Raw genomic sequence first — 14,045 nt, forward strand, 5'->3', positions numbered from 1 at the left:
AGGTTAATATTTGTAACTAAAAATAAAATTACTTAAAAAAAACATTGAAATGCTGAATTAAAAGCTGAAATTGTATTAAATTTTATTACCAAAACTGAACTATTAGAAGAAAATATTAAACCATAATAGCGAAAAAAAAAGTAAATACTTAACTAAAACAATGAAAAACTGAATTTCAAAATCTGAAATAAAAAATTTGCTGAAAAAAGTAAATAAAATAGAAATGCTCATTTCAAATAATAAATGAAGCAGTAGTAATATTAATAGTAATATAAAAATGGCATTTCAATAAAAGACAAAATTCCTAATATGTAACCAAAATGAAAATTTAAAAATTAAAGCCAATACAAAACATTATTAGAAACTATAGTATATAAATTGCTAAAATAACATTACACAATACATAATTTCTCTGTTTTGATTTAAAGACCAAATGCGACCAGTTTGTGAAAATTCGCTTTCAAATATAGCGTCTTTTTATATTTTGAAAGCAATTTTTTATAGTTAGGGGTGCTCAGATTAATCGACTACCAATCACTATCGGCCAATAATCGCTTTGGGATGATTGATCTCTAAAAAGGCAGATCTAAAAAAAAAAATGATCTCAAGCTGATGAAGTGTCTGCAGTGAGATAGGGCTGTGCAAAAAATTTTCATGCACATCTCATCAGTAAAGATGCTCCTGTAATTAGAAGTATATCTCCAGCACGTGCATTCAGATGAGGGTTGCCAGGTTTTCACAACAAATCCTGCCCAGTTGCTTCTCAAAACTAGTCCTAAACTAGTCCTAAACTAGCCTAATCGCGCTTCCATATTTTAACAGCAATTTTTATCGGGGAACCTCCTGGAAACGCGATTGGACTAGTTTTGGACTTTGCAAGAACTTTGCAGCTTGTAAGTACGTTATTTATATTTAAATAATTTGCCACTGATGATTCAAACACGAGTTTTGAACAGTGTAGAGTAGGTTTGTGTGTGGATTCTCAGATCACAAATATAGACATGTTTTTAAATTTACGCAGCGCGATACGCAGTGTGTAAAAAGACAGTATAAGTCATTATAATCAGTAATTATGTCCCCACTGGATGCAACAAATGCCTCGTTTGTAGTGGGATTAATTGGCTTTGTCTCATCTAGTGATGTCTGGATTGGGAACAAATCTTTCTATTTAACCGGATCTTCTTAATGAATCGGTCGAACCAGTTCACCAAATCGAATTGAATCATTTGAAACAGATCACGTCTTCAGTACGCGCTAATCCACAAATTATTCCAGCCTCAAATCCTCAAAAAAAGATTTCTCCTTATGCCTTCTACAAAAAAAAAAAAAAAAAAAAAAAATTCTGGAATGGCATGAAGGGGAGTAAATTACTGTCATTCAGGGATGCTTTACTGTATGAAGGAAGCAGATGAGGTTCAGTTTTCTCTCATCAGTTGCACAATTGCATTGCACTGGAGCTCCTCGCAGAAACGTAAGTGCACAGAGGCTCAGAGCCCGGGCCAAGCTTTCAGTCTGAACGGTCCAAAAAAGCTGCAGAGCCATCTGGCACAGGCTCACACACACTGGCAGAGTGGCAGCCACAAAAACACATGGGGTCCTCCACCCACTCACCAAACACACCCATATATATACACACACACACACACAACAAACCAAATATCAGCATTCACCAAACACACTGATTTGTGCCAACATTTCCACACACATGCATAATCTCTCACAGAAAGCTAATTCCAAAATTCCCTTTTTTGCCAAACAAACATGCCTAATACACATACTTCTACAGACACCGATTGCAAGCCAAGCACTGTATTTACTCATACACCTAAGAAACCCTCAAACGCACAGAAAGCAAACTCCAAAAACCCACATTTCACCAAAAAAACATGCCAAACACTCTTACTAGCACACAGATCATAAGCCAAATACCCACATTCACACACACACCACAGAGGGGACTGTATAAACAAAGCCTTTCCAGGGTTTTAATGATCTGTTATGCTCAAAGAATTGAGCGCGTGCGTGTGTAATGAACTTCACTCTTACTTGTTCTCATTACTGGCATCATATCGGGGCATGGGATCCATATCATTACCGTTCACATCATAACTGGCCTCATTATCCTGCATACAGATCAAAGGAAGAGAAAGACACACGAGAAGAGAACATGTCAAATGTGGATCTGTCCGTCCATTACGGCAATGTGCCAGTTAGAACACTTAGAAAATGCTAAAAGTGAACAAAATAGTGTGAGCATGTGAATTTGGACATTTACTTTTTGGACAAGACTTATATAAATACAAAAACATCAGTCAGTATAATAATAGTCTTCGTTTTACTCACTTGCTCGGATTCAAGTCCTAGTTTTTAGGTTGGCAGTGAATGTTTGATGGCAAACATGTTGAAAATTAGCTGAAATGCTGTCAGTTTATTGAATGATAAGCTGTTCATTGAGCGTACTGAAACCTCTCCTCCATTGGCATTCATTCAAAATATGGTCTCTGGTCTCCTTCCCCGTGTACTGAATTAATGTCTGATACCTCGACCTTAAAGGGATAGGTTACCCAAACCTCTGTCATTATTTACTCACCGTGTCATGTCGTTCCAATCACGTAAGACCTTTGCTCATCTTTGGAAGACAAATTAAGATATTTTTGATAAAATCCAAGAGTTTTCTGATCATGCATGGACAGCAACATAACTGAAACGTTCAAGGCCGAGAAACATAGCACGGACTTCATTAAAATAGTCCCCATGTGACATCAGTTGTGGTACTGTCATGAGCTTGAATTGAAGACTAACATGGATGAGAAGAAAATAAGTTGCTATTTTTGTTGTCTTTACGTACAAAAAGTAGCTTGAGGTTCTCATAGCTTCATAAAATTACAGTTAAACGATTTTATCAATGTCTTTACTACCTTCCTGGGCCTTGAACATGTCAGTTGTGTTGCGGTCTATGCAGGGTCAGAAACTCTCAGATTTAATCAAATATCTTCTTTTGTGTTCTGAAGATGAACGAAGGTCTTACGGGTTTGGAACGACATGAGGGTGAGTAATTAATGACAATGAGTTTTAATTTTTTGGGTGAAATATCACTTTAAAGTCTGACAGCCAAATTCTAAGGCAGAATCACATGTATCCCAGAATGCAGTGCAAGAAGTTGGGGAAATGGGGAAAAATTCAAGATTCTGATTCAATCATTTTGGCATAAATAGGAAATTTGGTTTTACACAAAATTTGATTAAACATGTAACCACTCATAATTATATAATGCAGAGTGTGCAGAGTGTTTTAAAAAACAGTCTCACACACACACACACACAACCACACACAACCACACACATACTGATGCACTTACATAGTTCTGAATTAGATCTGGGTGGTTCCTCTCAATACCGTCATCCAGAATGGTAACCACCACATCCTTCCCCGTATAGCCCCTCTTCCACGCGCCCACGATATTCATGTCAGACTGACAGTTATGGATGTTATCATTACAGTGCTGCAAAGATAAAAGAGGACGTGTAGATTAACAAACTGTATGCTTACACTACTGTTCAAAAGTTTGCAGTTGGTAAGACTTTTTTGTTGTTACTGTGAAGAACTAATACTTTTATTTATTAAGGATGCATTACATTGATTAAAAGTGACAGTAAAGACATTTATGATGTTACAAAATATCCAAACTTCAAAGTAAGCAGGAAATCAATCAGCATAATAGAATGCTTTCTGGAGGATCATGTGACCGTCTGAAGACTGGAGTAATGATGCTGAAAATGCAGCATTGCATGACAGGAATAAATTACATTTTAAAATATATTACAATAGAAAATGGTTATTTTTAAATAAATGCAGCTTTGATGAACATAAGAGACTTCTTTCAAAAACGTTAAAAACCTTTGAAGAGAAATGTACATTTTGAAGGATTATCATAAATACATTTAGTGTCTATGTGTGCAAATACAAAGAAAATTTGGGTCTTCTGGTTATTATAAAAAAATAAAAATAAAAAAAGACAGATACAGATGTGGATTCAATCCCACATCTCCCACGATTACCACAGCTCAATGTGTCTGCAACATGAATGCTGAACACAAGGCCCGAGTAAAATCCTGGCTATTTCTGGTGCCTTTAAAATCCCTAGCATGTGGTAAGTAGCTACCATTATTTTAAAAGCATATCTTCGTAAATTACTGCATCTTTCCTCATGTCGTTTCTCAGACACTGTTATTACATGCGTCACATGGAACCAAATGTACACTTTCATTGAGCCTAGAGTTGGAACTAGACCCCGTCCTGGAAAGTCAAGTTTATTTGCTTCCGAAGTACAACTCACAGGTCAACAAGAGAAACCTGAGCCAAATGGATGCATTCAGGTCAAAGTATTAATGTTATCTAAACCATATTAACCATTGACAGAGCTGGAACAACCCATTAAAGAACAAGTGCTTAGTTCACTCTCACCGCTTCGGTTGAAGCTATAAATACGATCGTAGACAGAAAGTGATGACAACAATTGCTATGTGTGCTATGACTCAAGCTTTTAGCCACAGCCAAAGTGTATCCTTTCATACATTCTGGCAAATCTAGATAGCCGTTTACAGTGTAAAAACATATTTAAAAATAAAAAAAAAAGTGCAAGGATGTCTTCACATTCCTTCCATGCTGATGTACCACACCATCGGCTCTCGTGAGATATGAAAACAAATAAACTGAATGGAGTCATTTACTCTTTTGTCTGGGTGGCTTTGCTAACATCAGCAAAAAATAAGTTATTTCGGAGGAGAAAGAAAATACATTTTCATGACAGAAAACAAACATAACTTTTTGCCTTTCAGAATAAGATGTGTTTGAGGATTCATTTACTGTTAGACGTTGTTTAAGGACTGCTCAGAAGTTTCTTTGCAGTAGGAAATGATGCAAACAATTTTTTTGTTTTTCAATGTTGGCAATGCAAAAGAACGATATACAGCATGTCGATTAAGAATACTCACTATGTACCACATACTGCTCCATTTAGCATCATTGAAGTAAATGGAGCTGGACTGGGCCGTACTGTACTGTACAGGACCAGGGTACGAGGGTTTATAATCTCGCTTGATTCTCCTCTTCACCACCTGCTGTTGCACCCACTCCACCTGAGGAAGAAGGAGACAAACACCAACATTGTTTCATGACATTTATTTTCTTTAACATTCATCCAATTAAATGAATCATGGCTACTGGAACACAATAATGGATAAAAATCAACATGAACTAAAAGCCATAAACTCTATGATGATGTACACATACTGTGCATTTTAAAATATCTTTCTCTGTAGTAATACAATAGTGAGAATGATGGCAACAAATTTTTTGGTAATGAGAAATATGGAGGAAAATATGCTCAATTATAAAGAAGGTAATGTCACTATGGGACAATTTGTAATAAGATATAGTATTAAATTAACGCATCCTCATGCACAATATCATACCTTAATTTTTCTTTTAATATTAGGATGAAATATACATGGCTTTATTCATGGAGCTCACAGACTTATATTATATGCTTAAAAGAAATCCATGAACTGGCTATTTCAGTTTTTAAAGAATAATTCACTGAGGCAGGAATTAATATTATGTCATTATTTATTCACCCTAATGTCTTTTCAGACCTGTATGATTTTCTGTCCTCCACCGAATAAAAAACACGCAAACGGTTACCAGAGACCAGTAGTTTTTGGCATCACTGCTGTCAAACTAGAAGATACATCTTGAGATACCAGATTTCTAAATACGAAATATGAATGAGATTTGAAGGCTAAGCTACAGTGGGAAAAAAATATTCTCATTCTCAGTTTTTAGTTTATAAAAGTGCTTTTTTTTGTAATTTTTACAGACTGACAGCCACTGGTCACCATTCAGTTTAGTTGAATGGGGAAAAAAAGCAGCGTGAACATTCTGCCAAATATCTCTTTTTGCGTTCCACATAAGACAGACAACCAAATGTTATAATTGATACTGTGATTTAAAGACTGCATAATTGTAATTATTGATTAGGTAATTGTCGAACACACAAAGCATTTTTCATGAACAGAACGGTTTACTTTCTGTTCATGCATTGCGCAACAGTTGTTTCGATTACATTCTAGTCATTGATGATAAAGACCAGGAGTCCATATGGACCATAGTGAACAACAGGTGTGGGGTTGTCATAGTGATGGCCTGACCTTTGGCTCCATGGAGATGAAGCTGTGTGTGCCTCTGCTGAAAAGCGCCGACCTTTTTATCGTCCGGCTGTGGAAGAAATGGTAGTAGTCCTTCAGATCCCCGATCTACAGGAACAACACACAAATTTACTGTATTTACTGTATCAGAATTACTACATTGCACCAGCAAATCACAAAATAACAGGTTGCAAAACATGAATCCAACCACGCTGTTATACTAAGGAACTAAAAAAAGCATATCGGGGCATGCAAGTCTTATATGTAACAATATTGCTATGAATACATAGGAAAGAGCGACAGCAACTTTCACCGCAGGCATGTTGAAACGGGAAATCATTTATTATTTAGGATGTCATTGACTGGAAGATTGGTTACTCATGAGGCTGTATCACTTTCCAAGTGCAATAACACCAGGCCGCCATGACACATTCTCCACAGACTACTGTACTCCATGGGGATGCATAGGTCTGCCCTAAAAAACAATGACTCCTGAAGTCATTGATAAGCTTGGCCAGTAAACAGTCAATCAAATGGGCTTATATTGATTTTAAAAGCAACTGCTTTGGATTTAACTTGATGTAGGAAACTTTTGGGCTCGTGAAGAGCATCTTGCACAAACACATGGTCTACAACTGGCTCCTAAGGCAATCTCACATTCCTGGATCCTGTTGCAGATTCCCACAGGAGGACACGAGTCTGATGAGTTGCAAAGTTCAGGAGTATGTACTTCAACTTTCATGAATAGGGACTTCGGAGGTGACAACCTCAGGGTTGAGGAAGGACCTCTTCACTGGCACAGTAAGCACAGATGAGCGATAAGACAGCACATTGTGAAATCAGACACTGAATCTCTAGCCACATGGCAGATCTGAGGCTTGCTGAAGTGGAGCGTTGCATTGCTAAATGCACCAGCATTTTTTCCACCAAAGCACTAAGTGGATAACAAAACATAAGATTAAACTTAATTATTATAAATCTCTTTCTTGCTCCCAGGAGGAATATGAAACTGAGACAGAAGCAGTTTATGTTTTAAAATGCAGGTCTTTAGTTCTGCAAAGCTTGGGTTAACAAATTAAAAATTGCATTGTATGTAATTTTAATATCAAGTATTCTAAGCACTTAATTTGAACACAGGGAATGTGAATGATGTAACCCTTTAAGCCCGTGTAATGTTTTTTAGCATTTTACAGTGAATGTTACATGTCATGAATCCTGCTGAAGAATGCAATTCATGACTTCAGTTTCTAAGTTATTACTTTATAATACAGAAGTACACCTAAAAGTTATTTGCCAACATTCATAACTATAAAAAAATAAAATAAAATACAGCAGATATATTCACCAACCAACACGCAGTCAAGTTTCAAAAACACCTGTTGTTGTTGTTGGGAGTCAGCAGAGAGCTGTTTGTTCACTGGGTTTTACTCTGAAAACTGGATATTCTCGCGCTTAAAACGAGTCTTAGTGCAGATTAGTGAAGATTAAAGTCTTGGAAACGTGAATTTATCCGTCTGAACTATAAAAGACAACTCTGTGAAACTTGTGTAAAGCTTTCAGCCTTGACGCCTGAAGTTCAATCAAAGCGATAGCACACTTGGACTGAGGGAAACGAGCACTGGACTTCAAATACTATGAAATAACATCAAAAACATGTTTGTGCAGGACTCACGTACCTGGCCCAGGTTTCTATACCCATATTTACTAGCGATATGGTCCGCTTGCTCAGGTCCGCCGGCTATCCGAACAGCCCAGTGGTTGGTGTAAATCCGAGCTTTGCACGGAGAAGACGAGAAAAACACCAAGCACAGCCAACCTAAGACGCACGAGAGGCTGTTCAAACCCATCTTTCGCTATCTCTGTCTCGCCTTGACTCTCCGCAGCTCCCCCGGTTTAGGAAAACAACCAAACTTCGTCTCGCCGTTCAGCGGGGTTTCTCATAGAAGTGTCGCTTGAGCTCCACATGAACAGAGGGAGAGCGCAGGGTCTAAACGGGATACGAGCCTCGGAACGCTTCAGCCTGCAGCGCATCGGCCGCGGAGAGAGACACGCCACGGGGACAGAGACGCGAGAGTCGGTCTGCACAGCTTTGGCTTGATTTGGTATCTCAAAACAGTGCCGTTACTTCTTCCCTTTTTTTTTTCTTTTTTTGTAAAGTGGAGATATGGCTCTAGCGCCTCCCTCAAATAACTACAGAGAGAGTCTGGAGAGTACGGACAACGAGCCGTGTGGGGTTACCGGGGCTCCGCAGGGTCTTAAACACACACCGCGTTCCTTCAGCACAGATCAGGCTGCGTTTGTCACATTCAACACAACCATGAGATTCCCAGAGCCTTCTGTGAAGAATAAGCTTGACAAAGTATACTGTTCTGTTTTATATATTTGGATATAATTATGTAGTCAGTATTAACAGTGGTAGCCAGTCAAGTACCATAAACCGTAGTTTGTTGTCGTCCTCAAATTTGATTGGCCATAGACTGCTTATTTTTAATATAACAGCACTAGATATTTCATTATTTGTTTTATCTCCATGATCAGAGAATTCTGAGGGAAACAGTCAGAACTGTGAGATGTGAACTCAAAATTCTGAAAAGAAAAAACATCTGAACTGTGAGAATTAAAGGTACAGGTTGTAGGACCTGCCACAAGAGGGCGCACTATCAAAACAATAACAATAGCTTGTTTTGATGACGCTAAGAAGGAGCCTGGAATGATGGGATTTGTTGTCTTCTACCCAATCGCTGACAGCCATCAAACAGAGGCAAAGATAAATAATGGATTTAACGCGAGTTCAACGATTTGCGCGAGTAGATTAGGCTACATACAAAGTCAATGCAAAGACGCGATCAGACAGGTCCTCGCGTGGGTTTAGAGATGCAATACCCCGCGTTTGGTGTGTATGCCACATAATATTGATCTTGTGGATCGTTATAATAGCATACATTTTCTGTAAAGATACAAATCAAAACAACTCACCTGTCTAGTAAACCACAAGCGAGATCAGCATCTCTTTCTAGTCGAAGTTTGTCACAAACCTTCTTCCGCATTTGTCCATGAAACTTTTGTCATGTGGTTTCTACGTCAGTAAAGGCGGTAACAAAGGATAACTAACGTCATTGACAAGCGACTGCATTTCAGAATGGGAATTTTCTCATGATTTACAAGTAGTTGAAAACATTTGAGATATTGTTAGTAATCAGCTGGACAAAATATATAACACTAGCCTAGTGGTTTTTGTATATTTTACTGCAAATATCTTACAAATTGTACCTTTAAAGGAAACATATGATGCGATTTCAATTTTTCCTTTCTCTTTGGAGTGTTACAAGCTCTTGGTGCATAAAGAAGATCTGTAAAGTTGCAAAGACTGAAATCTCAAATCCAAAGAGATATTTTTTATCAAAGTTAGGAGTCTACCACTAGCTACCTAAAATGGCTCATTCTAACACGCCCCCACATCTCTATGTCATGATGTGGGAAGATTTGCTTAACGCCGCCCACATCTTCACACGAAGACTGAAGGTGTAATTTCTATTCAACATCAAAAAGAGGCGCGGACGCAATGCTGACAAGCGTAAGCTTGCACGTTTTAGGAGGGATTTATTAAACATCGATGCAGAAGAAGGTTCGGAACTGTCCGAATATGTACAGTCACTGCAAACATGAGCATTATTTATGATCATCTCCGTCCAGTCTGTACATTCAACCACAATTGTCTTCTTGATTTCTGTGAAGGAATGTCTGCCGGGATCCGGTAAAACTTTAGTTTTGAAACAAAAGTGCTGTTCCTTCTATTCTGTCAGCCAAAAACCCAACAAGAAGACATTTTAAAGTCAAAACCTCACACTTTTAGCGCACCTGCTATGAGTTCTGCCTTATGTTTTGCCTCCAGCTAGAGCGGTGACGTCACAGTGACGTAGGCGATTAAGGGGTCTATAGTTTCGCTCTCACAAGGAAACATACAGAATCTCCACAAGATTGTGGCGGCGGCAACAGATAGAATAAAAGTTATGCCTTTTTTCATCTGGGAGGCGTTATGCAAATCTTCCCACATCATGACATAGACATGTTGGGGGCGTGTTAGAATGAACCATTTTAGGTAATGGTTGACGCGTAACTTTGAAAAAATGGATTTGGATTTGGATTTGAGACTTTAGTCTTTGCAACTTTACAGATCTTCTTTATGCACCAAGAGCTTGTAACACTCCAAAGAGAAAGGAAAACTTGAAATCGCATCATATTACCCTTTTAAAGAAGGGCATTTAAAATGACAAAAGCACTGCAGTGCGTGTGTAAAAAAGAAAATAATTTTATTGTTTAGATGCTAATAGTTATCATTATAGGCCTAGCTATATTTATTTGTACCCAAGATGATAACTACAAAGTATTAATAATCGTTATAATTCTACGAGAATAGGAAAGTCCACACCAGATTTAACCATAACGACACAGATGAATAAAATAATTGGAATCACTTTCACAATGATTTTTTTTTTCGAGCATTTGGTGGTCAAAAACATTGACCACCAAATGTAATCCACCCATTTAAAACAGCACACAACATAGCTGAAGCACACTTATAGTAATATTATATGCATAAACTATATATTTAAAGCAACAACACATTTAGGTCTACAGAATATCAGCATGACAGCTGAATCAGCATCAGTCATTTAAAGGAATAAAAACTTTTTCTGTGCTTCTGGAACCAACTTGTTCTTGAAGAAACACCTTGTGTGGCTTTTTGTGTACCTCGAGTCCATTTGTTCATAAACTTGTGACTTCTAGGTCTAAGGCTGCTTATAATTATTCCTCTCACAGTCGCATCGGCTCGTCACCAGACATACTTTTGATGGCATCATTATGTGGCGAGCGTTACGCGTCGCTCTCATTCACGTCATGATTGATTGATCTTTGTTTTGGTTATCCCTCGCGCTCTGTTCCGTTTGCAGTACAAGTGCGAATCAGCATAATTGCACTAATTACGGCCAATTTCTCCGTGAATGGAGCCGCTGTCAAATCCGACAACAGACGAGGGACAAGAATATCTCACGGTCCTTATAAACGAGATGAAAGGGGGCGAAAACACCCCGTGAACACCCATTGAGTGCGAGAGCAGGATTGCAATTTAAAGCACCGAGGGAGGAGGAATAAAGAAGGGAACATGCGGAGATTTGAGAGCGCAATCATGTACCCAGCTCACGGAGGTAGCGGACAACCCCATTCAGAGCGTCGCTTCTCTACCGGGGGCCGCAAATTCCGCTTGACAGCCATTACCCTGCGAGCCCGAGTCGCCCCCCTTCAAGTGTCTCTCTCTGAGAACAGTTACCAGCGTGCATTCCTTCTGCTGCAATTAAGCCTTTCAGAGCTGAGTAAACAAACGTAATGTGCGGAAATCACTGGATAATTATTAACCCAGGGTGCGAATTATGGGGGTTTGAGGTGTCTGACCTCCCTAATTAAGGCTTGAACCCAAAGAGCCAGTCAAAATAAAAATGGGGGGTCTAAGAAGACAGAATAAAGCTGCATTTTCAAACAACGTTTCAGTAAAACAAAGTAAGCAAAAGTCAATGCGGGGATGCACAATACAACTTTTGTGCAAGATTTTCCCTTGATTTGCAATCTGGGTGTATCTACGTTGCCAAGAGCCAGTGTCCAGGTTTCAGTTGACAAATTTAGCAGAAAATTGCATAAAGATTACCGGGCATAGACTTATAGCTTCAATCAAGTAAGAGGTCATCAAGTGTGCTTGATATTTTGGGACTATTTTAGACACATAAGGTGTGTCCTAGTTTGCATACTATTCTATGCCATTTTGTATCAATAGTGCTGCAAGTAGTGCATTCACGCCACTGATCTATCAATTACATAATTGATACAATTCATACACTACTGCACACATATAGTGCACATATTGAGTACACATATATAGTGTATAGGCCCTGTCCCCAATAGCATACTTCATGTGCACTTGCAGTCTTGCACACATACAATGGCCAGCTAAAAATGCCAGGCACTTTGCTGAAAACAGATAGCTGTGATCCCTTCTGCTTTGCTTGCTATGATTTGGAATATTGCTAAAGTAGCATGGCAGGCCCATTGTGAAATAAATGTTTAAAAGCATTATTTTCATAACAATATTGTGGTAGTCTGGGAATTTCCAACTGGTGAAGATATGAATACTCGGAGACAAGCAATATTAACTTCTACAAGCAGGTAGTGACGGTTGGTGAAGTATTAGTCCTGCCCCTCCTCCACTGTGATTGGTTAATTAAGTAAAAAGTGTGCTTAGTGCTGTGTTTTAACCACAGTTGAACATTCTTCAGTTCTCAGCGCTGAGAAAAAAACGATTAACGCATAAAATAGAAGCTCAGTGCCTCGTCACCTCTTCGTTTTAAACAAATTGCCGCTCCGATTGAAAACAATTGAAAAAATACACTAGCGTTTAGGTGTACATGTGGCCTTAGGGGTGTGCCACCAAATGCAAAGTGATGATTTGCATCGCGTTACTTGCTTTAAATTACTCACGCAATGTTTTTCGCTCAAAAATAATATAGTTTTAGCCTCTTTGATACGTTTTTCTGATGCAATCGATCAGTGTCAATAATCTCTTTTCTGATTGTCTTGACAACGCTTCATACAAATTTTCCATTTGAGTAAAAAAATTTCAACTTGCACTTAAGATTCAATTGAGGTGAATAATATTGCATGTTCGAGGCAAACGCGTTACCCAATTCACATCATTAACGTCGCCTGGCACATTTGCTTTTTTCCATGTCTTTGTATTGACTTTGTGTGTACTAATCTACTTACGAAATATTAAGATTCGCTTTTGGTGTACACACACCATTAGTGTGTGGTAATCAGTTTAGTATGATTCCTAGTTTTCTCTCAAGAATATGAGTGTTTCAAAATCTGTTCAAAAGTCCTGTAACAGTAAAAAAAAATTGTTCTGAGGGGTAAAATACACATATCTTTGGTGGGACTCCCCTGGTAAAATTTGCATTACAGTGGCTAAATATCATGTTATGGGAGTTGCTTTAACCCATGACATGAAAAACAGTGCACGCAACAGTGTAAAAGTGTCCCACTTCATGGCAAATCCACAGACCTGTCAACACTGGCAGCGAATTCAGCGAATTTGAAAATGCTAAGAATTGAATTCTTCCCATAAGCCCTCTTTAATGTCACTGAAAAATTTTCACATGGTCGGACACCATGTAGCTCCTCAGACCACCTAACAAAGAGTTCAATGGCTAATGCATAAAGCCCATTTATTCATTTGTGCACTTGCTCACCAAATGCAATAAGAGAAGTAGGGCGGCAGCATGTAAAATGATTTGACTGGTTGATGCAGGCAAGACTATATTACTTGATAGCTTCTCTAAATTACATTTTTGGCAGGGAGGATTTTACGTGCTAAATGCTGATGGAAATGAAAGAGACAGTAGTCAAACATCACACAGGCTGGGCCCATTGACCTGCATATGTGAGAGAGACAGGCAGCCAGAAAACACGCAGCAGCAACACAAAAAGGGCTCTGTGGCCCTGATGGCAATGTGGGAGCCCCTCACTGATCTCACTGGCAGGAGAGCATTGTTATTCTCAGCAAATCAGAGCATGGATGACACACAACTTCATTCTTAGTAACATTTTCCCTCTATATGCACGCACACACACACACACACAGAGAAACTATTATTTGGAGCCAGCCAGCTATTCAGCTGACAGACAATCTCATGCTATAGCAAAGTAAATTAATGCAAACACTACATCAATTAATGCAAAGCCTCACTGCATCAGAGTAATTAACACTGCAGGCCGGCCCTATATATGTAG

At 38.6% G+C, this 14,045-nt stretch overlaps 1 protein-coding gene across 2 annotated transcripts in view; it reads right to left on the reverse strand.

Annotated features, from left to right (window-relative positions):
• The window catches only part of LOC127963319 (proprotein convertase subtilisin/kexin type 5), a 46,821-nt gene extending 38,334 nt beyond the window's left edge, over window positions 1-8,487 (reverse strand). The window contains exons 1-5 of one of the 2 annotated variants that reach the window (XM_052563168.1): window positions 7,883-8,487; window positions 6,210-6,314; window positions 4,995-5,138; window positions 3,359-3,502; window positions 2,047-2,123 (exon numbers count right to left, since the gene is read on the reverse strand). In XM_052563168.1, the coding sequence (XP_052419128.1) occupies window positions 2,047-2,123; window positions 3,359-3,502; window positions 4,995-5,138; window positions 6,210-6,314; window positions 7,883-8,053 (641 nt within the window). In that variant the 5' untranslated portion in view covers window positions 8,054-8,487. The remainder of the gene's footprint in view (window positions 1-2,046; window positions 2,124-3,358; window positions 3,503-4,994; window positions 5,139-6,209; window positions 6,315-7,882) is intronic. The other variant, XM_052563169.1, reaches the window with a different exon arrangement.
• Window positions 8,488-14,045: the final 5,558 nt, after the last annotated feature.

The sequence above is a fragment of the Carassius gibelio genome, chromosome B8 (genome assembly GCF_023724105.1).
Source record: "Carassius gibelio isolate Cgi1373 ecotype wild population from Czech Republic chromosome B8, carGib1.2-hapl.c, whole genome shotgun sequence".
In the NCBI taxonomy this organism is placed as follows: domain Eukaryota; kingdom Metazoa; phylum Chordata; class Actinopteri; order Cypriniformes; family Cyprinidae; genus Carassius; species Carassius gibelio.